General features: G+C 36.0%; 3 protein-coding genes and 1 long non-coding RNA gene across 7 annotated transcripts; 2 read left to right on the top strand and 2 right to left on the bottom strand.

Moving 5' to 3' along the window:
• Positions 1-59: 59 nt before the first annotated feature.
• Positions 60-12783, bottom strand: LOC123864236 (cryptochrome-1-like). 2 transcript variants are annotated; one of them, XM_045904525.1, is made up of 10 exons: positions 12282-12783; positions 10763-11150; positions 10017-10268; positions 9357-9541; positions 6216-6387; positions 4900-5125; positions 3471-3611; positions 2500-2651; positions 1565-1767; positions 60-873 (listed from the first exon to the last, which is right to left on the bottom strand). In XM_045904525.1, the coding sequence occupies exons 2-10, from the start codon at positions 11104-11106 to the stop codon at positions 221-223; spliced, it is 2328 nt and encodes a 775-aa protein (XP_045760481.1). In that variant the 5' UTR covers positions 11107-11150; positions 12282-12783; the 3' UTR covers positions 60-220. The 2 variants fall into 2 exon arrangements, with proteins under 2 accessions (XP_045760481.1, XP_045760482.1); XM_045904526.1 differs by having other exon boundaries at positions 10763-11015.
• Positions 12784-14267: 1484 nt separating this feature from the next.
• On the top strand, positions 14268-15359 carry LOC123864249. The gene is made up of 3 exons (XR_006795736.1): positions 14268-14318; positions 14568-14636; positions 15248-15359. It is a non-coding gene; the product is annotated as an uncharacterized LOC123864249 (long non-coding RNA).
• A 1467-nt stretch (positions 15360-16826) lies between these two features.
• LOC123864241 (60S ribosomal protein L8) lies at positions 16827-20314 on the top strand. Its single transcript, XM_045904537.1, has 6 exons — positions 16827-16967; positions 17119-17278; positions 18159-18315; positions 18810-19013; positions 19574-19732; positions 20163-20314. Exons 2-6 carry the CDS (start codon positions 17141-17143, stop codon positions 20276-20278), a joined length of 774 nt encoding a protein of 257 aa, XP_045760493.1. The 5' UTR covers positions 16827-16967; positions 17119-17140; the 3' UTR covers positions 20279-20314.
• Positions 20315-21429: 1115 nt separating this feature from the next.
• On the bottom strand, positions 21430-26713 carry LOC123864233 (zinc finger protein DZIP1L). Of its 3 annotated transcripts, XM_045904521.1 has the most exons (8): positions 26240-26713; positions 25762-25829; positions 25375-25542; positions 24246-25250; positions 23423-23844; positions 23157-23307; positions 22165-23075; positions 21432-21923 (listed from the first exon to the last, which is right to left on the bottom strand). In XM_045904521.1, the coding sequence occupies exons 1-8, from the start codon at positions 26352-26354 to the stop codon at positions 21572-21574; spliced, it is 3192 nt and encodes a 1063-aa protein (XP_045760477.1). In that variant the 5' UTR covers positions 26355-26713; the 3' UTR covers positions 21432-21571. The 3 variants fall into 3 exon arrangements, with proteins under 3 accessions (XP_045760478.1, XP_045760479.1, XP_045760477.1); XM_045904522.1 differs by lacking the exon at positions 25375-25542 and having other exon boundaries at positions 21430-21923; XM_045904523.1 differs by lacking the exons at positions 25762-25829; positions 26240-26713 and adding an exon at positions 25632-25751 and having other exon boundaries at positions 21431-21923.
• Between the last annotated feature and the right edge of the window lie 21 nt (positions 26714-26734).

The raw sequence follows: 26734 nt of genomic DNA, 5'->3' as shown, positions 1-26734 counted from the left end.
TGCAGCGCAGAGCATACCCGCGAAGTTTTCTAATCGCGTGACACATTACGCGAATTTCTACCAGAGAATGCGCGGGACTGCGCACGGATGCGCGAGTATCCCCACGAATGCACATTTGATTTTAGATATTATTTCAATGAGTAAAGGTCGATAATATTTTGACTGAAAAATGCTCCGCGCTGCGCTCCGCCATATGTGCGCCGGCCTTTAATGGTGTGGTTTATTTCTCACCTACTGTTTTTTTGTCATCTGCTTTAGTTTGATCTTTGTCGACTTCCATGTTATGAACACGTGTAGTGTCATCAATATTTTGTTGTGATTTTTCCTTTATATTGTAATCATTGACATATGACTGGGGTATAAAATTTGGTGCGTTATCATCATGGGAGATAACTCCATTATCTATAAAATATAATTTAGGTTTACTAGTAGTGTATTCGTCTAAATTAACATTTTGCTCATAGGCTTCCTGTTTGTCTGTCGTTTCGTTCACAAATGTATCTCGTTCATTAGGAATTGAATTGTTGATTACTAATTTCTTGAAGTCGTAATTCTCCGACTTGACTGGACGTTGCATGTTGTTAATGATGTAGCTAACTTCTGCCGGTGGCTGGCGTTGTACCCTCTGACTTTGATCTTGTTGAATAATAACGATTTGTTTGAAAGGTGTTTGTTTATTAGGATCTACTTTAATCCTATTATTTCTAGGTTTCAGGAATACATAGTCCTCTTTAAATTCAGGCGTATTCTGTGGCGGTTCGGGTGTTTGACTGCATAAATAGTTGGACTGATTTATGTTCACAATTATTGATGTAGGGCTCGGCGACGACTGCATGACATTTGGCCTTTGCACTATTTGCGGATTTAATGACCCTGCAAAAAATTAATTCAGATACTAATTAATAGCTGAAGTGTGCATTTCTGTTTGTATCTTGGTTCATTTCTTATTAATATTAAGCTTAAGGTGACGCATTCCGGTGCTTTCTTCATTCAAATGTAGGAGGGTGATCACTATTCACTACATTCTTTGATATTATACGCTTAAAACTATTATATCGGTTTGTCTCGTCATTATCTAGATTTATTGATATATAAAACAGTAAAAAATATTGATTTTAAAGTTATGGGCCTCCAAAGATTCTTATTTTAGCACTAAAACCTGTGCGTAAATAGATAAGATCAGAAAATTCTAAATCAATTAAACTTTAGACATAGTTTATTCATTCATTTTGATAATTACTGATTGAAGAAATCACACTGTGTGTGTGTGTGTGTGTGTGTGTGTGTGTGTGTGTGTGTGTGTGTGCGTGCGTGCGTGCGTGCGTGCGTGCGTGCGTGCGTGCGTGCGTGCGTGCGCGCGTGCGTGCGTGTGTGTGTATGTTTGTTACTCCTTCACGCAAAATCTACTGGACGGATTTGGCTGAAATTCGGAATGGAGATAGATAATGTCCTGGATTAGCACATAGGCTACTTTTTATCCCGGAAAACCAAAGAGTTCCCACGGGATTTCGAAAAACCTAAATCCACGCGGACGAAGTCGCGGGCGTCAGCTAGTAATAAATACCTGGAGGTTTAAACTTGGCGAGTTGCGCGTACACCTGCTTGATGCGCTCGATGTTGGTCTGCGAGGCCTTGTGGTGGTCGACGATGGGCATGGGGTAGTCGCGGCCCACGAGGCAGCGCGCCGCCTCTTGCACCGCCGCGGGCGCCTGCCACGGCTCGTGGATGTATCGAGTCGGCATATTCTTTAGCGCTGGAATGTACTTCCTGAAAAAAAAGGACACTTAATTGGGTATTTTCCTAATGTTAAATTTGATAAATATTATTACTTTATTATAAATATAAACCAGGATAAAAATAATGAGGTACGCTGAAAAAAAAAAATTAAAATCCAACAAAGATTTACAAAGTTACAGGCATTTTAATTTTGAAGTGGGAGGGTCTTCTATCCCTTTCTCGCAAAACGAAAATTTATATGAAACCGCAGGAAGCTACGATGGGATTAGCACGGTGTGACGTCAAAATGCTATATCGCTATCTCTGTCTAATCTGAAATATTTAAATGGTTATAACTTTTTGTTATTTGATCGATTTATTTAGTTTTTTCAGTTTACGTCATCATTTTTATCCTAGATTGGATCAAAAAATTGGAGTAAAATACCCTATTCTGACGTTCGCCCATCCTACTAATATTATAAACGCGAAAAAAAAAACTACTGGATCGATTTGGCTGGGACTGAAGATAGATTATATCCTGGATTAATATTAATGAGTTCCCGAAGGATTTTTAAAAACCTATATCCACGGGAAAGAGGTCGCGGACATCAGCTAGTAATTAGTGTGTAAATAAAAAACTTGTGCTATAAGACCTACCTACCTTCCAAATTTCTAGTTTCTAGGTCAACGGGAAGTACCCTATAGGTTTTCTTGACAGACAACAAAGTTATCCTATATGGGGTTCCGTTTTTGCTTTTGAAGTACGGAACTGTAATAAAATACCTAATGAAGTCCCCGTTGGGGTCAGTCTTGCGGCCGAAGCGCACGGGGCAGTAGCAGTGGAAGAACTGCTGGAAGAAGGACGAGCACGACAGCCACATCCACATGCCCGCGTTCACCGACCAGTCCGCGTCCAGCAGCAGCTCGTCGAACACCTGCGCGCCACAACCACACAACCGTTAGCGAAACACAACACAACACTACCTGGAAATTATACATCAATTAAAAAATCGGTCAAGTGCGATCGGACTCGCACACGAAAGGTTCCGTACCATCGTACAAGATAATATACCTAACACTTATGTGCAAGGCAACACTGTAGGTTAATTACGGACTGCGCCATTTATGTGATTTTTTCGTGAACACATTTTTTTTTCTGTGATGTAACCACAAATTCACGGTTTTCAGAATTTTCCCTTTACTTGTGCTATAAGACCTACTTATCTGCCGAATTTTACGAGTCTAGGTCAACGGGCCCTGTAGGCTTTTCTTGATAGACACGACAGATAGACAGACAACGAAGTGACAAGAACGGAACCAAAAAATCAAGCAAATCCGCACCTATATATCCGCATATACACCTTGAAAAAACGTTACGAAATTTAACTTTATGGCGTAGTGGTTAGCGCTGTGGTCTTTCTTATAAGTGGGGAATCCCGGATCCCAATTTGGGAATTTTCAGTTTCTAAATTGTCTCTGGTATGGTCTGGTGGCTACGGCCGTGGCTAGTTATCACCCGACTTCTTCCGGCAAAGCCGTGCCACTAAGCGATTTAGCGTTGCGGCACAGTGTACCTACTCATTTCAAGTTAATCTGCTTCCATCTTAGACTGCATCATCACTTACCACCAGGTGAAATCGCTGTCAGGAGCTAACTTGCACAGTTGTAATTTTAAAAGTTAAAGTGAACTAAGGGGATAGGAGAAATGTCTGGCGTCCATTTAAGAGAATTAAAATGAAGGGTCAACTACTTGCCTTCATACCCTCTTCCCATGAGATCCACAGATCGCCTCTAGTGAGGAAGCAGGCGACGGCGTGTCGCGCCAAGTGGTGGATCCAGCCCTCCTCTCTCAGCTGAATCATGATGGCGTCAATCCAAGGAAACCCGGTTTTGCCCTGAATCAAGATATTGTGACGTTCCACTATCGGCCGAAATTAATCAAACTATCTATAATCTGTAGATAAGTTACTTAGCAATGTAAATTTAATATCAAAGTTGTAAGGTCATTTAACAAATAACATCGTTTTAATACTTATCTACGGATTACAGATAGATTTGATATAAAAAGTTTTTATATCAAAGTTTAAAGTGTAATTTATTATCTAGGGCTTCTTAACAATGCATTGTTTTAGCCAAAAAGACCATAGGCACATTTTTTGACAAATAACAATGCTGCTAAGTAATACATACTCTTTGCTAAGTAACTTATCAACAGATTACAGATACATTTGATTTATTATTTTCGATTATGTTTTGATATTTCTTATTAAGGTCATTAAAAGTTAATATGACATTTTATTCACCAGGCTATAAAGTGTAATATTGTTGTTGTGTAAGTGTAATATAAAGTGTAATGTACTACATTACATAGTAGTGAAACAGTACTGATACAAAAATCTCTAAGACCCATCTTACAAATATACTCATCTGCGAGGGTTTCCACCCTGTAGCTATAGGAACATACCCTTGCCCAATTAGCTAGATATGGATATTACTTGGAAAGTTATATGGAACTACAAATTTGAATTACCCAATACTCTCATTATTTCGATAAAATAAACAGAGATGTATTTAAAAGGGATGTTGAAACAAGAGCAACATTGTGGGGGCGAGGAAAACCTTGAGAAAGCTCTTTTATAAGACTTCTCGACTTTATTCTTACTCCAATGATTGTTATTTTCTCGGAATCGCTTCGAATTTGTTTAAAAACCTTTATAAATTAATAACAAACGAAAAGACAAGTACATTAATGTATTCAATGTTACTAAGAATATTTTTTTTTAACTAAAAACTTAAGGTGCGTTGTGCGATGTTGGGATGTATGAAATTTCAATCACACTATCACACTAATATTATAAAGGCGAAAGTTTGTGTGTATGTATGTATGTATGTGTGTGTGTGTATGTTTGTTACTCCTTCACGCAAGAACTACTGAATGGATTTGGCTGAGAATGGAGATAGATTATACCCTGGATTAGCACATAGGCTACTTTTTATCCTGAAAAATCAAAGAGTTCCCACGGGATTTTTAAAAAACCTGTAGGTATACACGCGAACGAAGTCGCGGGCATCAGCTAGTTTTTGATAAAAACTTGAATTTGAAAATCCAAAAAAAACACTTACTTCATATTTTCAAGTTTTCACTTCTGTCGGTAAATAGCGAGTTTTTTTTAATTTACTTACACTTGCCCATTTCGCGAGAGCATCTTGATTTTTCTCCCATGGAATTTGTACACATATTGGATTGCCTTCCATTCGATCAAAATTAGGGTTTTTGGTCGCGGCACAATAAAAAAATTCCCTCCAAAGTATTTGTCCATGTAACGATAATGGCGGCCGTACTTGTTTTACTCTTTTATACAATTCCGTCAATTGATAATAGAAAAGCCTGGTGGATAAACAGCCGAACCTAGAAAAAAAAATGTGCAAATTCAATCACTGTAAAAATAAAGTCATATATGACCTGTTTTTAAAAATAGGTATGACAGTCGTAAATCTTTTCGATTAGGTACCTCTATAGGTAACCCGCCCGGCAAACAACTTGGACCTAGCACTCGCGCCGACTGATCAACCAATCGCGTGCACGCGCCATTCGCCAGCCAGTCGCGTCAATGCTCAAGTTGTTTGCCGGATACTATACCTATCAATATCAATAACAAAAAAACCGAATAAAAACCGAGGTTTTTTCCTATATGATATAAACACACATTACACTTGGCTAAAATCTAGATCTATGTTTTAGCGTTTAAACTATCGTGAGTGATATATCCATTTGAAACATAAATAACTAACGACACTGACGTGATTAGTCGGAGTATGCCCGATTAATCCCTCTCATTCGCTCCGCGTTTCGAACAGAGGCCCTTTGAAAAACCTACCAAGTGCGAGTCAAACTCGCGCACCGAGGGTTCCGTACTCGGGTAATTTTTCCGTACGCGGTTTTCGGTTTTTTCCTTTACTTATGCACACCTACCCTAGTCTACCTGCCTGCCAAATTTCATGATTCTAAGTTAACGGGAAGTACCCTATAGGTTTTCTTGACAGACACGATAGACGGACAGACAGACAACTAAGTGATCCTATAAGGGTTCCGTTTTTCCTTTTGAGGTACGGAACCCTAAAAAAGACCTTGGACAGGGTTCCAAACTAGTCGTGCATATCCCGACTAATCATGTGAGTCTAATCGTTAGTTATTTATACTTAAAATCGACCTATGTTTATTAAAAAAAAAAACATATTACCTTAATCTGAAACATACAATTCAGGCGAGAGATGGCACAAAGTTACACAACTTTGTGGCATTAACATTCACTCTAGTTATGGTCAGCCTGCTGGCATTTCATCAACTTATGTTGCAAATATGTAATTGTAAAAAATGAACAAAGTAAAAAAGTTCGTCTATCCTTAGGTACACAATATGTATTATTAATACCTACAACAGGTAATTAATATCCTATAAATAAGAATGTCAGATCAATAAAAATCTAATAATAACACACCTCAAGTAAGGAGACAACCCTGTTTGGCTCGCTAAAAGAGATTGGGGTGTCATTTTAGGCCGGCCGAAAGAAGCAACCCAAGCTTTTCTCTCCAAATGGCGTTCTAGCCTTAATAATCCTTCGTTTTCACCACCAACCCATATGGGAGGCTTCAAACCTTCTGTCTCAAACCCTGAAAAAAAAATAGCTTATTTGTTATGTTATATTGAAATTGTTATGTTAATAAAAAAAAAACCAGGTAAACACGTCCCCTCTTAGGCCACATCATTACTTTCAATCGGGTGTGATTTTGTCAAGCAGGGGCGCCGACTCCGTGGGTGCTCGGGTGCTCCAGCACCCACGAGAGGTAAATAGTGGGTGCCGAGCACCCACAACTATAAATATCTAAAATAATTCTCATTCTCATCTTTTAACAAACGCGATCTAAATAATATACTTACCATACTCAAATAATTTTAATTAATTGTGATTTATCAAAGTTAAAGACTTTTAATGAGATAAATGACGCACAATTTAATTTATTTTGAATCGAATGTTTTAAAACAAAAGTTTGTGTGTACAGTACTATTGGCGTCACTCAGAAAAGCAGGTATTATTTAAATATTTTTATCGAATTATTGGAATGTCCTCTCAAACCAACACAAAAAACATCAGGTTCAATGTGTAGAGGTTATCCGAGAGTTTTAATCTAAACAAACTAATGACAAAATAAATAATTTAATTAGAGCGTGATTGCTATCACAACATCTAATTATTCAGTTCACAATCCAAATACCGAAAATATGCGATATCGCTCCGAATCTCGGAAGGAGACTGAATTAAAACCTTCGAAACACCCGTATTTATGCAAGTTCAATCTTGTCGGCCTCCTAGTAACAGATTGTATGACATCGAATGAGCCAAATATCGATTTTATCAAACTACCTGCATTAGATAAATTAATAATTTTATATTATTTTTGACAACTCAAATCAATTTTTAAAAATAACCTTACAGTTCGGCCGTCCTGAATTTAACACGTCCTCGTGTTTCTAATCAATCTTGTCATGTCAGTCGCGGGCTTCCTTGCCCTAAGTCAAATCCAAATCATGGGCTATCCTGCCCTCCGTCAAATCATTAAAACCTACCCTTGAACTGCCGAACTCTCAGTTTTAATATCAAGTTAACAATAAATCCAAACGACTAACTTCTCATTCGATGTATACAAAATCTGAACCACTTATTGCAAATTACTTTCCACTTCACAAAAGACTAAATTCTTAAAAAAAAACTAAAAATTTTAATCACCAAATCAAACTCAATAAAAATTTTAATCAAATGTGGGTTGTTTACAAAAAGATACCAAAGCGAAATTAAGACAACGTGAGACACATCCCACTTCTGAATTATTGGCGTCACTCAGAAAAGCAGGTATTATTTAAATATTTTTATCGAATTATTGGAATGTCCTCTCAAACCAACACAAAAAACATCAGGTTCAATGTGTAGAGGTTATCCGAGAGTTTTAATCTAAACAAACTAATGACAAAATAAATAATTTAATTAGAGCGTGATTGCTATCACAACATCTAATTATTCAGTTCACAATCCAAATACCGAAAATATGCGATATCGCTCCGAATCTCGGAAGGAGACTGAATTAAAACCTTCGAAACACCCGTATTTATGCAAGTTCAATCTTGTCGGCCTCCTAGTAACAGATTGTATGACATCGAATGAGCCAAATATCGATTTTATCAAACTACCTGCATTAGATAAATTAATAATTTTATATTATTTTTGACAACTCAAATCAATTTTTAAAAATAACCTTACAGTTCCTACTGATAAATAAAAAAAATATCAGTAGCTAGGTATGTCAAAAGCTGGAGCACCCACGGGAATTTTAAAAACCCGGCGCCCCTGTTGTCAAGCGCATGCCTAGATGAATAAAAAAACGTTTGAGATGATCGCTTTTACCCAATGTTTGCCTAAAAAAAATATTTAATCCATAAGCACTAATATTGTATCTCATGAACCGTAATAGGTAGAGGGTTAAAATTTTCAGTGTGTATGTATATTGCCACTATAGCTGCACATAGGTACTTAATTTTTAAAAAAATGGTCGCCAAGGAAACTAAAGTGTTATTTTCATTAGTTTTCGTTTAGTCCGACTCGCACTTAACCGGTTTTGGCAAATTACAACGTTTCAAGCGTTTTCTAAGAAACCAATCGTTAGATTATAGATATGATCGGTTATCATTGATTTCGGCCGAAATCGCCATTTTAGTTTTCAGGGTTCCATACCCGAAGGGTACCCACAGGACCCTGTTACTAAGACTTCGCTGTCCGTCTGTAAGCGGGCTGTATCTCGTGAACCATAATAGGTAGAGACCTGAAATTTTCATAGAATGTGTATTTCTATTGCCGCTATAACAACAAAATACATTTAAAAATTAGCGCCATGAAAATTAAAAAAAATTAAAAAGTGTAATCTCATATGGAAGCCTCCTGTGTGAGTCCGACTCGCACTTGACCGATTCTTAATTTTGCTTTACATCGGACGTTGAAAAGCTTCTGTGCGAAGGAAGAGTTATAAAGCTAGCCTTCCCCACAGCACGTGTTTAGGCACGGTTCTCACTTCTCAATGTTTCTAGATGCCAACAAAAGGAAACTTTGAGATTGTGCAACGTAATAAAATTGCGCATACCTACAAATTGGAATATTCTGGTAAATACTATAAAATACGGAATATTTAGGTTATTATACTAAACTTTTAGGGTTCCGTACCTCAAAAGGAAAACGGAACCCTTATGGGATCACTTTATCTATCTGTCTGTCGTGTCTGTCAAGAAAACCAATAGGATGCTTTCCGTTGACCTAGAATCATGAGATTTGGCAGGTAGGTAGGTCTTATAGCACAAGTAAAGGAAAAAAGCCGAAAACTATGAATTTGTGGTTACATCACAAAAAAAAAATTAAAATGTGTTCAATTAGTAGGTAGGTAGGTATCTTGCAATTTTCAAACTATACCAAAAAATAAAGTATTCGGACCCCACTTAAAATTACTTGCCGAATGCCGACCCCTGCTGAAGGATTATTTACCTACCCAAGATTTTACCCTTTACATAATGTAAAAAAGTTAAAGTTTTAACCACGAACCAAGTTCTTCAAGACTAGGTACGCCAAAGCGGTCATCGTGATCGTCCGCGATGGGTGTGACAGCGCCGTTAAGTGTCTGCACTGTTATGCTCGCCTCGGCCGGGGGCGGCGGCGGCATGCTCGCTATCAGCGCTTGAAACTGGTGGTATGTTAAAGGAGCCTTACCTCCATTACGCTCTATAATACTGAAAACCAAACCATACAATTAATTCTTTTCTATACATCCTAGCAATAGTGTATTAGTGTCCGACCGAACCTTCGGCTTCAGTCATCTTCAGCCAAAAACCCACTTTCGGCCAAACCTTTGGCTTCGGCCAAAATAGTACGAAATTTTGGCAGAAGCTGAAGGTTTCTAGTAAGCGCCGAATTTGAAAGAACTCCATTTAGAAGTAAGTCTAATCTACTTCTAAGTAAATAAATATCATCCCAGTTAACATTTTTTAAAGTGTGAACAGTGAACATAAACTTTTAAAAAACCATTATTTTATTCATTTTTAGCAAATCTTGAACTGAATTTCTTAGGGTTATTAATTCATCTTTAGCTTCGGTTACGGCCAGAAATGGACTTTCGGTGGGACACTATTCAGTAATATGACAACAGCTTTCATAAGCCTTCCAAAATTAATATTCGGGCGATTAAATACAAATTAAACAACTTACTTGTCTAACTTATAAAGAGTGTGAGAAACCCGTGAGGTGACGGAGATGCCGACTTCTCGGCATTTTGTCATAATGTTATGGTCTCGCACGCGCCCGTAGGGCTCCGGGTCCTCCTCAAATGTGAGCGCGGTGGTTCCCCATTCGCGAAACAACTTTGGCAACGCGTCTGCGGGCTGCCCTCTAACCACAAACAGTCTGGAATTTAACTTCTTGAGACTGCTGTCCAGATCTTCGAGACATTGTAAAAGAAACCTAAAGCGGAAAAGTTAAAGTTTACGAGTGACCATACTTAAAACTCTGGGTTAACACTCATTATATAGGATTATTCTATCCAGCAATTTTTTTTAATGTTACTCTATAATTCTATCAAATTAGATCTGATTTTGACAATTCTTTGGTTATTAACGAAAGTGGAGGACAAAACTCTTCAATGGATAACAGCAAATCATTAACATAAGACTTAACATTAACTAGGTATTTAGTGCATGCATTTCATACATACAATTATATGACTGCTAGCCATTATTCACATAATAGCAGGGGTTGGCATGCCTTCTGGTATATGCTTCCATACCCACTCTCATACAACTCAACTACAGTATAAAGAGTGACATACTATCCTTACTCCGTGGCTCAACTAAGGACATGATTATATTATTCTGCCAACTTGGATCAATGTTGTTACACATAAGCGAAGCCGGGACAGATAGCTAGTACATTATTAAATCATTTGAGCAAGTACATACCTCCATTTGTTTATTCCGACATTGGACGAGCTAGCAAACCAGGGGTCGATGATGAAGACGCATCGGAACGTCGTAGCGTCAACGAGGCCTTCTCGTAGAGCTGGATTATCGTGAAGGCGTAGACCTTTCCTAAACCAATGGACGGTGTGCTTTCCGGTCGGGTTGCGCGCCGGCGGAAGCAGCCTGGGCGCCAGGCCCGACGCCGGCAGCGTCTCCACGGCAGCTAACATAGCTAAGCCACTGACATCTTTGCCTACAAATATTTCCTTATCTGAGATATTTAGTACCTTTGTTTTAATTCCTACATGATGGGCATCTTTTGCCTGTTTTAGGTATTTTACCATGTTTCTAGGTTTTTCTTTCAACAGTCTATCTTTCAAAGTTGCGGCTAATGTAAAACAATACAATCGTAAAAGTTAAAAGGGGTTCAATGTTCATCCTTTATACTTATATTTTACAAATGATGAATGATGAGGAACCATTCTGCTGCCCTGATTGAAGAGTTCTTAAAAACCAAACAGACATAGTCAGGGCTATTAGTTTAGTATGGTTCTTGGAGCAAATAAAGGGCTTCTGAGACAAGCATGTCAAGCATGTACATTTTTTGGCGACAAGCCGCTTGCTAAAATTTACTTGGTTGACATCAAGCCACTTGCTTGACGTCAAGCATGTATATTTTTGCTTGAGTCAAGCATTTTTAGGTAGGTCTTATAGTGGCACAAGTAAAGGGGAAAAAACGATTTAACCGTGAATTTGTGGTTAGATCACAAAAAAAAATGTAAATTAAAAATTTATAACACCCGACAAGTGAAGATTACACTAACTAGAAAAGAGCTGATAACTTTCAAACAGATGAACCGATTTTCTTGGACTATAGCTAAGAACACTCACTATCAAGCCACCTTTCAAAAAAAACCACTAAATTAAAATCGGTTCATTAGTTTAGGAGCTACGATGCCACAGACAGATACACTGATACACATGTCAAACTTATAACACCCCTCTTTTTGGGTTGTGGGTTAAAAATGTGTACATGAACTAATAATAATAATAATTAACTAGTATTTTCAATTTTCAAAATAATATGACTATACCAAGTGGGGTATCACATGAAAGGGCTTTACCTGTACATTCTAAAACAGATTTTTATTTATTTTTACGCATAATCGTTTTTGAAAAAATGTTGGAAAAAAATACCATTCCTCCCCCTTATCTCTGAAGTTTACCAATCGAAAAATCTGAAATAATAATGGTCAATAGAAGTTTATGTATATTTTACAGAAAATAAAACTCTCTATCATAGTTTTTTTTATATTAACAATGAACCTCTACAAACAAAGTTAGTGTTGCGGTTCGTTAGGCAAGTGATTTTTACTGTTTTACTTCTTCTGTATTACGGAACCTTCGGTGCGCGAGTCCGACTCGCACTTGGTCGGGGTTTTAACAATAAATTTACATTTTTAATTTTCATTATAAAATTCAAACACAGATAAAAGTATTATGAAATGATTTCACTCACCTTGTAATTAGTTCAATAGCAGATTTAAAGAGAATGTTCTTTTGAGATAAATATAACAATCCATAAAACATTCCATTTTCAAAAACAATTATTAATAATTTTACTATGAGCTGTATAAAAAATTAGTTACAGTCCGTCGTTAGTAATAAATGTAAATATTATTAAATCTTATTGATTTCTCACTAAACTGATAAAGTTCGTATAGTAGCACAAAATGAGCACACAATAGAAATCGCCAAATCAGTTTCAGAAAAACTATCGTATTCCACTTATTTACTAGTTTGAATTTTTGTAATAATATTTTTAACAATTTATCAAGAGATTTAGCAGTTTCTAGAAAGTCTTAAGTAAATTGTAAACTACGTCGAAATCGATAAACACAATCCGAACGTGGTCTAACTAAAATACCGAGTCTGATACTACCAAGTAGGTACTTTTGTCAGAATATGCCACAATAATAATGACCCACGCCGCTTGCAACGTGACTGCCACTGTAGGTATTTAGTATTTACTATGTAGAATGTAGATGTACGTACATAGTATATACCTAAATACCTATATATAAATAATATTATGCACAAGTCCTAAGTCAGACAAGGATCTTTTGGCACTTGAATGTTGAATGACATTGACAGAGGGGCGTAGTTGTAGAACAAAGGCTGCCAACTAAAGAGTACCTATGTAATCACTATAATCTCAAGCTTAATATTGAAGGGAATAGTATATTGAAAATATCAATGTTGAAAACCGAGTAAGTTATATCTTATTTTAACTGAAAGAGAAATAATTGGAAAAACCGTCCCTGTTTCCACGTCGAAAAAGAATCATAAACCCCATTGATAGGCCATGCACTTGCAACCTATCATGTTTATTACCTCCTCAAATAGTTACGCTATTTACATGGTGATAATATAATTAGGTACCTTTAAGATGCAAACAGTGAAATTCAGATTTGAATATGGTAGGTTGCAAGTCCTTGGCCTATCAATGATTTTTATTATTCTTTCTCGCTGTGGAAACAGGGACGATTTTATTCATTTAAATTCATTCATTCTCATTCAGTTAAAATTAGATAAGACCATCGGATTAGTGTTGAGTAGGACTTACAAGAGGCACTACATTTGTCCCGTACAAGACGTCAAAATGTAAGAGCGGCTCAACATTTCAAAATGTACTACTTCACATTTTATGTCGCGTTCGTGCGTACGAGTTTGAGTGTACTAGAGTGAGAGAGAATGCGTCGCGCGCCGTCGTGTCTCGCCGCCGCGTAGCGCGTGTTGTCTCGCTTCGTCGCGCGTCGCGTTACCTCTTTGCCTCTCGGTCGCGTTTGCTTCTTTTGAAAGAATAATATGCGCCAGTACGGGATGACATAATCACTCGTAACCTCAAATGAACCGCTATGCTTCAAGACGGCTCGCCTCTTTTGAAGTGGTACATTGTACTGGCTTAGTACAAAAAAAAAGGCTACTCTTACAAACTCTTTTTCAAGTCATGTCCTACCCAACACTACATCGGATAAAACTTACTCGGTTTTCAACATTGACATTTATAACATATTCCTTAAAATTGAGAAGATTTTATTCGCTGGCAGCACAGACCATGAATCCGGAGGCTGGCACTGGCAGTCTCCGGATAATGGTCTGTGGCTACCAGCCTTTGTTCTACAACAGCTACATGAGCTACGCCATAGAGATATTATATAAACAATAGAGGTAGTCATAGGTTGTTGCCGCTCTTGTACATCCATTTGTCAACTAGATATTGTTATCTCGGTCTATTTCACGGAACCTCCGTTCGGGTAAAAGCGATAGCTCATATAAGTCTGGCAACAACGCACTGTATGTGTAACTGGTGACAGTAGTTGTCAGCATTTGGAGACAAAACATTGGGATTTGATGCAGCGTTTTTATAAAATTTTAAAAATCACAAAAGTCTGGGTTAAAATTAAGATAAAAACTAAAAAATGTGTGACGCTGTGTTTTGTGCCTCCAGATATAAGAAAGAAGGCGTCCAAGTTCCTGAATTGCCTTTTCATAGGTAAGTCTTTAATAACTATTTCATCGATACCAACCGCGACTTTTATTCCGAAAATCGCTAAAAATTAAAGATTTACATGTTATAAGTGTAATTATTTCGTGTAATACTGACAAAAATCACGTTTTACAGCGCAATTTAATTTTAATTTATGAATTATTTTAGGCATCATTTGTAGTGATGTGTACACACTTTATCGATAAAATCAAATTTGTCTTTTATCGTATAAATAACATTTGCTTACTTTTGTAGATTTCCAAATTGTCCTGAAATTAGAACTGCGTGGATTTGGACAATAAAACGAAAATCTGGAAGTGAAAGGTATATTCTCGTCTATGCTCCAAACATTTGGAAGAGTCTTGTTATGTTTCTGGTTTAAAAATAAATAAATTGAAATCAGATGCAATACCTACTATATTTGAAAGATATCCTCAAAAGTCAATACCATCAACCAGTAAGCACTAAGCTCTTTCAAATTGTATGTAGGTACTTATCTACAAATAAATATGTAGTAATGTTACACTTTTCTTTATTTGACAATAGTTAAACAAAAAAGACACCAACAATTAATTAATTTATTAATTTTTTTATTTGTACAAGTATATTTGTATAAAGTGGACAGGGAAGCACTTATCTCTATAAGAGATCTCTACCAGTGACCCTTGGCAGTGCGAGAGGTTGTAAAGGGAGTAGAATAGGTACAGCAAAGAGAGAAGTAATTATTATGGAAAAAAAAACTTAGTAGATATTATGTTATAATATATACTTAATTTTAAGGTTTGAGGTACAAGTGAGTTTAAATAATTTCTAAAATTAAAAAGTACCTAATTGTTTTACTGATATTTATTTAAATTTTATTATCATCATAAAGAATTATGCATTTTTGACTAACTAGGTAACAGCAAGACATACATTAATTCATTTAATTTCAGGTTATAAAGGACGAACGAAACAAACTTCGAGAGCTGGCTAATAATGAAACAAAAACGAAGGTTTTGAGCATTTTCCTCAGTCAGTTTTCTACGTCCAGCTCTCTATAATTTTGTTGACCTAGAATTCATGACTTTTACTTGGCTTTTTATTTTATAATAGAGCAAGATCCCGGAAGCGCCAGACTGTATTTATGTACTTATTTTCTGAGAAACGGCCAATTTATAAGTATCAGCTGCTGCCTGCTAAAGGTACATATGTATAACATTACTCACTTTTCTTAAAGTCTGAGTATAGATATAATATAAGTAAGTATGTTTTACAGAAGATTGTGAATAATTAATATTCAATACTGTCAGAAACTTTCCGCCACAAAAAGCAACATAATATAAAATATGCCTTTTATTGCCTACGTTATTAATTATAGTAATAATACTAATAAATTGATTTGAATTATTTGAAAAGTGTTTCATTTTACTCTTGTTTTTACTGAATATATAATAACCGTCCGCAGGAATTTATAGGTTTTTAAAAATCCCATGGGAAATCTTTAATTTTCTGGGGTAAAAAGTTGCTTACGTCAATTTCCAGGACGTAAGCTACCTATGTATCAAATTTCATATAAATCGGTATAACGGATGGGCCTTAAGAATCCCATGGGAACTCTTTGATTTTTCGGCGATAAAAGTAGCCTATGTCCGCTTCCAAGGTAACTCTGTACCTTTCATTAAAATCGGTTAAGCTGCTGGGCCGTGAAAAGCTAACAGACAGACTGAGATACACTTTCGTATTTATAATATTAGTATGGATAAGTATATATTGCACGTAGTCCGTCGTAGTAACATAGAAAATTAATTTGGATGTGGTATCGATATACCCAAATTCGCCGTCCCAGCCCTAGATGGTGCACACAGTGACAAAATGACTTACGCACACAAAAATAATTGACACGCATTTTCAGTTTATTATCGGTCCATAGTTATAATACGTCCATGAGCTACGCCAAGTCGATGTCTCTCAAGTGCCATTGAAAGATCCTTGTCAGACTCTAGGTAGTATTAGTTATCTGTGTATGTAAAAAGTAGGTACTCTGTGCATAAAAACGTATAGTGGTTATATTCTCTGTGGACTTCGTCTGTGTTGGTGTTAGCTGGCGGTCGTGCTCTGCCTTTTTGGAGTTTTTTTTTTTGTTCAATCTGACTGGAAAGCGCTCTAAGGGGGTGCCGTGCGTATGTCGGCGAGCGCCGGCACAGACGGGGTCCACACTTGTTTAGTTAACGAACTTGTTACAAATAACTACAAACTTGACATTGGCTAACCTTTGCAAAGCCAGACGAGAGAAAAAAAAATTTTTTTTTCTTTAAATCTGGCTTTACTCTGATTAGCCAATGTCAAGTTTGTGATATTTTCAAGTTATTGAATTTATACAAGTATGGACTCCGTCTGCGCTGGCGCCCACCGACATACGCGCGGCGCCCCCTTAGAGCGCTTCCCAGTCAGTTCCACCACCAAAAAACACCAACTAACACAAAAACCAGCCACTCTTAACAAAAAAAAACACTCCAAACAAGCACAGCACGTGCGACAGCAAACACCATCACAGACGAAGTCCAGAAAAAAAATTCTCTTTGTGTGCATTTCGTTGTCAGTTGATAGGGTTGTCAGTTTGAACTTTTGATTTTGAAGTTTCTTTTTCTTTCTGAAATTTCCCTCATTGAAAATGTACGTAAATAGATGGTATAATTTTTACATCCGAAGTTATCACGATTTATTTCGTTGTTTTTTATTCAAATTCTTTAAAATAAAGTTTGGATTAACCTGACTAAGCAGACAATGGTATTATTTCGTGCAATAAAGTGTAACATGTTTACAGTGAGGGTTAACGGGACGTGACAATGGGTCGTGTGATTCGGGCTCAGCGAAAAGGTGCCGGTTCAGTCTTCGTGTCTCATACTAAGAAGAGGAAAGGAGCCCCTAAACTCCGTTCCTTGGATTATGCAGAACGTCATGGTTACATTAAAGGGGTTGTAAAGGTGAGACCGTGCTTATATGACTTGTAATCGTGGCCCAAATGATCATAGTTATTTAAAAAACGAGCCAAATTTTGCCTAAATATATGAGTTAAATACTTTATCGTTGACTAGACTCCTGAAATTGGTGTGATATCCTATATACGTAATACTATTTTCCATCCATTCATTTAATAAACACTAGTCAAAGAATTTGCAACTAATATTAGAAAATCTTTGAATTTGAAACCTTTGTATCTATATTAAAAGTTAGAATTAATGATTGGTCGTTTTCTATTTAACTATGGTCATTTCTTTATTATGAATTGCTAGAATTGAAACTAACTTTTTTGTAAAGCTTTGGTAATGATGACCTTTACTTACCTACTCTGAATCTTTTATGATTACACAGAGGCTCTTTCTGATGTACCAAAGTATTATATTTGAAGAGCTGGTGAAAAAAACAGTGTACACTTTTGATCAAGATATAATTTTATATGACTCGTGACTTTGGTGGCCTACTAAATACAAATCTGAACTCATTTCAAAGCAAAATGACCTGAAACTGTACTGAAATTGAGTTCAAAGTTAATAATTTCCATCACTGAATACAGACTTGATTTGCTCGCTTCTTCATTTACAAGCTGTTTTGAAGGATCAAATCTTGTTATCATAATCACTAATCCACGAATTGAGTCATAAATTGGTTCCAATTATTGTTATTCTGCAGTTAAGTAGGATTGTGACTTCATTGGTGTGGATGTAGGTTTTTGAAAAACTGTGGGAAGTCTTTAATTTTCCAGGATAGAAAAAAGGCAGTTTTATCTTTTCGTAGTGATTTCTAGTTTGGTTTAGGATTAGAATAATGTTAGATACAAATTATTGTGAAATGGGTTGTTTTCAGGACATCATTCATGACCCTGGCAGAGGTGCCCCATTGGCCGTGGTGCACTTCCGTGACCCATACAAGTTCAAGACACGAAAGGAGCTTTTCATTTCACCTGAGGGTCTTTACACAGGCCAATTTGTATATTGTGGGAAAAAAGCTACACTTGAAGTTGGTAAGTATTTATTGAAACTAGGTAAAAAGTTTCTGGCTTGGCTACCAGTATTTTTTCAGCAAAAGCCCATAAGCCATTCCCATGTTATTTTTCTATTTTTACCAAAAAAATGTAACAAGCAGAAAAAAAAGATAAGTGAAACATAAGAAATAAAAAGAAAAGATAAAAAGTTGACAGGGAAGCTCCTTATTTCTCAGTGGGATAAGTTGTGAATTAAGAAGAATAGGTACAGCAAAGATAGAGATGGTGGGACTGGTATTGTAAAATATAGTGTTGTAATAGTGTACTGCAAGGAAATTTGATTTAACACACATGCAAGGAAGCGCTCACACAAGTGGAGAGGAAGACGAGTTTAAAATCTTGTTGAGTCTGAAATCCCGACTTGAACCCCATGCACATGAGCTTAGACACTGGTGGCTATGTCCACAAATCACTATCACTTTGTAGGGTGGTGATAAAACTAGTTATGTATTAAATATCTGATGTTTGCTTAGGAAATGTGATGCCAGTGGGAGCTATGCCTGAGGGTACTATTGTCTGCAACCTGGAAGAAAAGATGGGTGACAGGGGTCGGCTGGCTCGCGCCTCTGGGAACTTTGCCACCGTCATTGGCCACAACCCTGACGCCAAACGGACAAGGGTCAAGCTACCTTCTGGTGCCAAGAAAGTTCTGCCCTCTAGCAACAGAGGGATGGTTGGTAAGTAAAAATACAATAAATATGTAAAACAGAATCTATACTTACTAATAAATAAAAATGAAGTGTCTTTCTGTAATTTTGATATAACTATTTGACCTATCCACACAGGCGAAGCTACGGGCACCATCTAGTAAGTAAAACTGTTTACAACAAAGAAATGTTCTTGAAATTTTTTAATAGGACAATAATTTTTGCTATTTATTATGTGGATTACTTAAAAAATTGCTTTAACCTAGATAATCCGCTCATGTTTTATTAAATATTAATTTCTATTGTTATTAAGTTATTATGACATATTATAATTTATAACTAAGCTAGAAGATGCCCTCCATTTGCGTGCATTTCAGTTTTTTGAAAATCCCATGGAAACTCTTTGATTTTCTGGGACAAAAAGTAGTATTAATATGTATGGGTAATGGATTTTGGTAATGATGATCTTTACTTTTACCTACTCTGAATCTTCTATGATTACACAGAGGCTCTTTCTGATGTTTAAAATTTTACTCTACCATTGATCAATATAAGTTTATGAACTTTGACTTAGGTTAACAATTTTACAGGCATAGTTGCTGGTGGTGGACGTATTGACAAGCCTATCCTCAAGGCTGGTCGTGCGTATCACAAGTACAAGGTCAAACGTAACTGCTGGCCATACGTGCGTGGTGTGTCCATGAACCCTGTGGAGCATCCTCACGGTGGTGGTAACCATCAACACATAGGTGAGTGATCATTCATCAAATTCAATTACACATAACAGCAAATTGAATTGTCTTTGAAAAAAGGAGCAGTGATAGCCTAGTGGTTAACGCTTTGTGCTTCTTATATTCACTTTCTCCCCCCTGCTTTTTATCCTTATTGTAATATTGTGGTACCTTCAAAAGAAAAGTGAATAAGCACCTACTAGGCACTAGGCAGGCGCATTCTACCTTAGGCTGCATGCATCATCAGTCATCACCTATTTGGTTTGATAGCAGGCAAGTGCATGCCTGTTTAAGAAATAGGAGGAGCTTGTGTAGTGGAGTGCTTGATAACATCTGGTTAACAAATGTATTAGCGGATAGTCTCCCATGAGACTCCAAGGAGAAGAACCATGTCAGTGGTTGTTGACTTTACATGAACTATTCATTTATCATGCCCTTCACTCCCCAGGTAAGGCTTCCACTGTCAAGAGAGGTACATCTGCTGGTCGCAAGGTTGGTCTTATCGCTGCCCGCAGAACCGGAAGAATCCGTGGTGGCAAGACAGAAACAAAGAAGGAGACATAAATTTAAACATAACATCAATAAAAGTTATAAAATCCATGCTGATTTTTAATTTTAATTGCTTTACATCTCAATTATAAGAAGACCATCATTAAGTTCGTAATTAGTTAGGTATCATAATTGGTAACAAAATTTGTTTGATATAATTATTATATTACAATATAACTAGAAAAAACTGTGCAAGTGTGCATAAGGTAGTGTTTCTGTAGTCATGCTAGTTGCTAAAAACTGGAACTGTCATTATTTAGAGTTACATACTTATTTAGTGTATTACGTCCTATTACTAAGCATCCGCTGTCCGTCTGTTTGTCAGTGGCGCGGCCTATACATCTCATGAACCGTAATAGCTAGTTGTTTCTACATTTAAAATCTATCGCCACTATAACAGCAAATAATAATTTCTAAATGACCGACATGTAAATTAAACATTTTCAATATTGAAAATGTCAATGTTGAAACCGAGGCAGTTTTATCTAATTTCAACTGGAACAAAAAATGGGAAATCCGTTTCCAAATCGAGAAAAGAAAATAAAAACAATTGATAGGCCATGGACTTGCAATCTATCGTGTTTATCTGCTCAACTTTTATATTTACGCAGTGCGAAATATTTTATAAGATGCAGACACATTTATGCTGTATCTATTAACAGTACCTACCTATATCGTTATGTTAATGTATATGGAATGGGTCTAATATTAAAAAAAAACAATGAATTTCAGATTTTTTTATTAGAATACCTAGCAACTCCACACAAACTGTGGCAGCGTGCTACTTCACAAGATGGCGGCGTTAGTTCCCATTTTGGCCACGCGCCAAAAGATCCTTGTCGCACTGTAGTTTAAAATCGTAAGTTTCTTGACAGTTTTTGGAAAAACAACCGTTAAAAAAAATGACCGCCAAAGTTGGGGCCAGGTAACGCGCGCTTTTACCTAATCCATACTAATACTATTAGTATTAAAAATGTGAAAGTGTGCGTCTTTTTGTCTGGTAGGTAGGTATCTTATTAATGCCCATGACCATTCCCATAACCGATTTTGACGAAATTCAGTATAACGTTGCCTCGCCATGCCAACCCCCGACCCAAATTTGAGCGCCCTAGGCAGTCATGGCCGAACGGGCTACTATATCTAGAAAATATGAGATAGATATTTGGATAATAAATAAAAGATGTAAGTAGCTATTTTTATAATATGTATATTAAGCAATAGCTTCAATTAATAAGCATGTACCTAGTGTATTTCACTTAATTATGTTATTCAGGTATTATATTTTGCTTATCCGCCTAGCCAATGATTTCAATATTTCTTATTCACTATTTTATTATCAATTAAATCTGATGTTTCTATTTCGCTGTCGTCTTTTTCAAATGCTGCCCTTGGTTTGACGACTGTCTTTTGATCGAGAAGTCCGCTGTCTGTATCGTCTAGGATCGAACTGCCGAGACTAGTGTTACTGCCTCCATGGCTTGCTGCTTTTTGTATTGGAGCAGCTAAAACATCAACTCCTCCTACTAGCGCCGTGGAAAGCGTTGGATTGCGTCGTGTTAGTTGTGATTCTATTGTTTTTTTTAATTCAGCAATTTTTGGGCTTGTATGGGAAAAACTATGAGTCTTGATTCCGATAGTTCTTACAGGTTCGTTTTCTATGCTGTAAAAAAATTAAAATCATTATAATCTAATTGTGTCGTAATTTTACCTTCATTACGGAACTAGATCACTCTTTGACTAGGCCAATTCAAGACACAAAACGAAGATTTTTCATCTGGACCAATAAAATTATTAAGTAAATAATTTGCCAGTAATTGCTAGCACCTTTACCTAACCATTGTTGTTCAATTTATGGATGCTCATTACTTACAAGTTATTTTGACTTTTATGTTTTAACTTACCTTGATATATCCCATTCCTCAGTATCTAAATTAACTATACCCGTTTCATATTTCTTTTCGTTACTGTCACTTTTCTCTGTTATACTTTGCGATGGAGATGCACTCACTGACTTCATTTGTATCGCATCCATATCAAACAAAACCTTCTTCTTATTAAGGGAAGACGAAGAAGATGCATTTTTTAAAACTCCCTTTGTTTGTTTGGGATTATTGAGATTTTCCTCAGATGTAAATTTTCTTGGTGATGTAATATCAACTATAGATTCAACGTCGTCACTGCTATTGTCTTTACTATCTAAAAATGTTTTTGTGGTTACATTTATTGCTTCTGATTTCAATCCATTTTCGTGGAGGAAATTCCGTTTTTGACTGGCAGAGTTACGGCTATCGATATTATCTATAGAATGATGTTCAGGAGATACGAAGAGGTCCTTGCCAGTTTTTGATGACTGCTGATATTTATCCTGCTCATCATTTTCAGAATAATTTTCGTTACTAGAATCAGTAATTTGATTAGTCTCTGCTGGCTCGTTCTTTGTTTTTATTTTAGAAGACTGGTATCGAGCATTCTTACTTTTCAAAACATAAGGCTTTTTTTCAGGTGAATCAATATTAGTACGACGTAGTAATAAAGGGCTAGATTGAGCAGACCCTGGCGGAGTTTTCAGCAAAGCCATTGCTTTTTTTGCTACGTCATCGTACGTCTTATTTGGTTTAATACTCGGCTCATTAGATTTAACTAGTGATAAAGCCTTCGTTTTGACATTTGATAAAACTGAAGAGAGACTGAAACTTTTGTGAGACTTATTTGGCGAGAAGTAATCATTTCGTTGAATCGAGTTTGTACTGCTTGTATTTTGATCCAAATGGCACATTATAGAATGCAGTACCTTTTCACGTGAAGGCCATTTCTGAAAAAAGCGTTAAAACGTTAAAAATTACACACAGTCGTAGGTAATTTATTAATTGTCAAAACAATATAAATAGGTAACCTTAGATTTGCTCTCTTGTTGCTCTTGCAATAGCTTCCGTTGTTTCTGAAATATGTGTTGGGGCAATCTGCTGCTAAGCGGATCCACTCCGAGAGAAACTAAGCGATGATTAACCTCTTCAGTTATTTTTGCTCTTACAATTTTTAGTGGACTGTAAAAGGTTGGACTTTATTATTTGAAAACACTTTATCAATAATTTATTATCTAGTTAGTAGGTATGCACTTAAGTAAAATATAAATATAGGTTGGATAAATTAACTGGGTACCTGCCGGGAACATAAACGTAGCCGTTTCCTCTCTTCGATGTTGTATTTACTGCGGATTTAGATTTAATATTTAATTGTTTCTTTTCCATATATTTACTTTTAACTGGTTCCACTTGATCTAAATTCTGTAAAGTAGTTTTAGACTTAGGTTTGGCGATATCTTTGTTATTTACTTTTTCATGTATTTTTTTCTTTTTAACGTCAGCTTCATGTTCTGATCTTTTTTTTGCCTGTTCAATTCTGTCAATGTCTTCATTTGCACTCGAACTGTCAGAAGTGGTTGTTTGATCGATATTTAGTAGTTCTTGTGCTTTTTGCTGCAGCTTTTTCAGAGTCATAAAGTCTGCCGTTGGTTTTATTTGCACGTCTTTTGTAGTCTTCAATTCTCTTTTTGTATGGGCCTCTTTAATCTGTTTTGAAACCTGTAGTAACATTGCTGTTTTAATATCATGTTCAAAATAATTAATTCATAGTCACTTATACTACAAACGAGAAAGTGTGTCTGTTTGTTGCTGTTTACATCTTAAACCGTTAACCGAGTTTGACGAAAAGCAAGCTGCCTTTGTACGTAGTAAGTTGTAACTAGCAATATTGGCTGTACTAAATTTTGTCAAATTAATGGGTTACTTTTTACTCCGGAAAACACCCCACGGCATTTTCTGCAAATCTAAATTTACATGGATGAAGTAGCAGGCATCATCTAGTAACGAAAAAATTATAATAATTGGTAGGTAGGAATTTTACACTAATAAGTAGGTAGATACATATTTAAAATCCAAAACAATATGTTGAATAGAATAATATAGATTAGTGATCAGCTTACATTTTGTTCATTTACCATATCTGATTGTTTTGGTGATATTTTGTTAAGTTGATTCTGTAACAATTTTTCTAACCGATTCGCTCTTTCGTTCTCTGTGCTTGCCTTAAGTTGAAATTCTCGTGCCTCATTTGCAACATCGTTTAGCTTTTGTAACAATGATTTACATTCGTTAGATTGCATTTCAGCTCGTTTAATCCAAAACTCCATTTGCTCTTCAATTTTCGTTCGTTTTTCTTTTTCACTACTTTTTTCTTTAACTAGTTCTTGTTTCAATACTAATATTTCACTTCCTTGCTGTTTTATAGTAGCATGTAATTGCTCCATCATATTTATATCAGTATGCACAGACGTGCTATCTTGTTTTTCTTTAGTACTCATGATTTCTATTATTTGTTTTCGCAATAAACTCAGTTCTTCGTTGTATTTTTGATGTACTTCATTCTTCCATTCCTCAATTTTATCAAGTATATAACCATCCTCGTTCGTTGAAACTTCAGCGTCTTTCAATTCCTTTGTGCGTTTGTTATCACTAATAACTTCATCATTTTTAGCAGTAGGCAGCTGCGAAATCTCATCAATAGAGGTTTGGGTGTCATGATTGTATTTGCTTGCAATGAGATCTTCCATTTGTTTTAGCTTCGTTTTTAGCTCATCAACTTCGTTAGCTAATTTTGTATTGGTGCCATTATTTACCTCTCCTTCAGTCGTATCTCTTTGGGGTATTTCAAGAACATTAGCATGTCGTCTGGATATATGACTTTTTAAATAAAGTTGATTCAAAAACACCTTTTCACAATAATTACATTTATTGTATTGCATTGAATCTATTTGTGACGTAGACGCAAATAATTCTCCTTTATTCTGATTTAGTGTTTTCAAAATCATTGAAGCTATATTCTCATTGCCATAAGGTAAAGGGGTCCGAATGGAATGTTTTGATTTTCGTTTTAATTTTCTGTTTTCCTCTTCTTTTTCCCTGAGTTTTTGTTTTGTTTCATCAAGCTCCTGAGTAAAAATTTAATGAGAATGTTAGCCACCAGAAGAAGGGTAGGTACAATTCTTGCAGTTATATTTACGGTACCTAATTTAAATTTGAAAGCACTAAAAAGGTTTCCTATCGAGTACCTACCTGTAGCAAATTAGTAACTTCTTCTTTAAGAATAAAAACACTACGGTCCAGGTAATGTCGACAAAACTGCTGATACTCGACTGCCAGTTGTGCTAAACGAAATATCTTCAAAACACCTTCATCAAGAATCCTCACATCAAATTCTGATTCAAGCACACAATCTAAAATCTATTAACAAAATGTAACGTCAACATTTAAATATCTACTGAATTCTGCTCAATCATAGAAGAATTCAATACATTGTTGTAAATATTTACCTAATCCAACTTTACAAATAAATAATAATTATTAATTTGGCCTGAAACGGCATCTCATCGAACTATTTTATTTAATTGTTCTAAAAAGTAAATAAAATAAAAAAGAGTAATTAGGTACAAAAGGCCTTACATCATTGATGTGTTGTTCAACCAAAACAAATTTTCTGTCTCTTATTAAATGTTCAATGTCGATAAGTTCTGGAAAAAGAAGCTTATGTTGAAAATCAAAAAGAAACTTCAATCCTACATATTAATTCTCCATACTAATATTATAAATGCAAAAGTGTGTCTGTCTGCTACCTTTTCACGGCCCAACAGTTTAACCGATTCTGACGAAATTTGGTACAGAGTTAGCTTATATCCCGGGGACGGACATATGCTACTTTTTATCCCGGAAAATTAAATTGTTTCCACGGGATTCCTAAAGACCCATCCGCTTAACCAATTTGTATGTTTGGTAACGAGGTAGCTTGCGTCCCTGTAATTGACGTAGGCAACTTTTTATCCTGGAAAATCAAACAGTTCCCACGGGATCTTTAAAAACCTGAATCCACGCGGACGAAGTCGCAGACATCCTCTAGTTAACTATGAATGAAGCATTAACTTACTTATTTTGTTCCAATTAATATGAACTCGTGGCTTATGTAAGTTAAATGTGAATCCAGTTTCTTCTGCTAGTTTTGGAAAATTGTGGTGAAGTTCGAATGATGTTTTACAAGCCATAACTGATTCTCTATTTATTTTCTAATTGTTTTTTTCAAAATGTAAATGATAAACAGTAAATTTTAATTTATTGTCACTTGATTACAGGCACTGATATTATATTATCACATCTCCCTGTCCGAGTATTTGATTTTATAGGAATTTTGCCAACAATGTCTGACATATTGTGATTGCGCTAATGTGTATATTTCTCGTTGCTAAGCAACATCAAAGAGAATGTCTTTTAAAAGGGTTGTTATGAAATAATACATTCGATTAATATATCAAATCAATGACTACTACATTATTATCATCAACAGAGCTCCCAAAGCCAGGTTCTTTTGTCTTTTTACGATTTTATTTATTTTTACGTCAAAAATTATCTAGACGTACTAGATATC

Source organism: Maniola jurtina, chromosome 4 (assembly GCF_905333055.1).
Source record: "Maniola jurtina chromosome 4, ilManJurt1.1, whole genome shotgun sequence".
NCBI classification, from domain to species: Eukaryota; Metazoa; Arthropoda; class Insecta; order Lepidoptera; family Nymphalidae; genus Maniola; species Maniola jurtina.
Note: the sequence above shows the minus strand (reverse complement) of the source record. Positions and strands in the feature narration are given on the sequence as shown.

Bases quoted from the DNA above. Each gene is read 5' to 3' on its own strand.
- LOC123864236 (XM_045904525.1), bottom strand. From the start codon at position 11,106: ATGGTAAAATACCTAAAACAGGCAAAAGATGCCCATCATGTAGGAATT. The intron at 9,542-10,016 runs GTAAGTTGTTTA...TTTGGTTTTCAG, and splicing joins ACTCTTTATAAGTTAGACAA to TATTATAGAGCGTAATGGAG. The intron at 1,768-2,499 runs GTATTTTATTAC...CTTTTTTTTCAG, and splicing joins CCCAACGGGGACTTCATTAG to GAAGTACATTCCAGCGCTAA.
- LOC123864241 (XM_045904537.1), top strand. From the start codon at position 17,141: ATGGGTCGTGTGATTCGGGCTCAGCGAAAAGGTGCCGGTTCAGTCTTC. The intron at 17,279-18,158 runs GTGAGACCGTGC...GGTTGTTTTCAG, and splicing joins ACATTAAAGGGGTTGTAAAG to GACATCATTCATGACCCTGG. The intron at 19,014-19,573 runs GTAAGTAAAAAT...ACAATTTTACAG, and splicing joins TAGCAACAGAGGGATGGTTG to GCATAGTTGCTGGTGGTGGA.
- LOC123864233 (XM_045904521.1), bottom strand. From the start codon at position 26,354: ATGGCTTGTAAAACATCATTCGAACTTCACCACAATTTTCCAAAACTA. The intron at 25,543-25,761 runs GTAAGGCCTTTT...TTTTGTTAATAG, and splicing joins TTGAACAACACATCAATGAT to ATTTTAGATTGTGTGCTTGA. The intron at 25,251-25,374 runs GTAGGTACTCGA...ATTTTTACTCAG, and splicing joins AAGTTACTAATTTGCTACAG to GAGCTTGATGAAACAAAACA.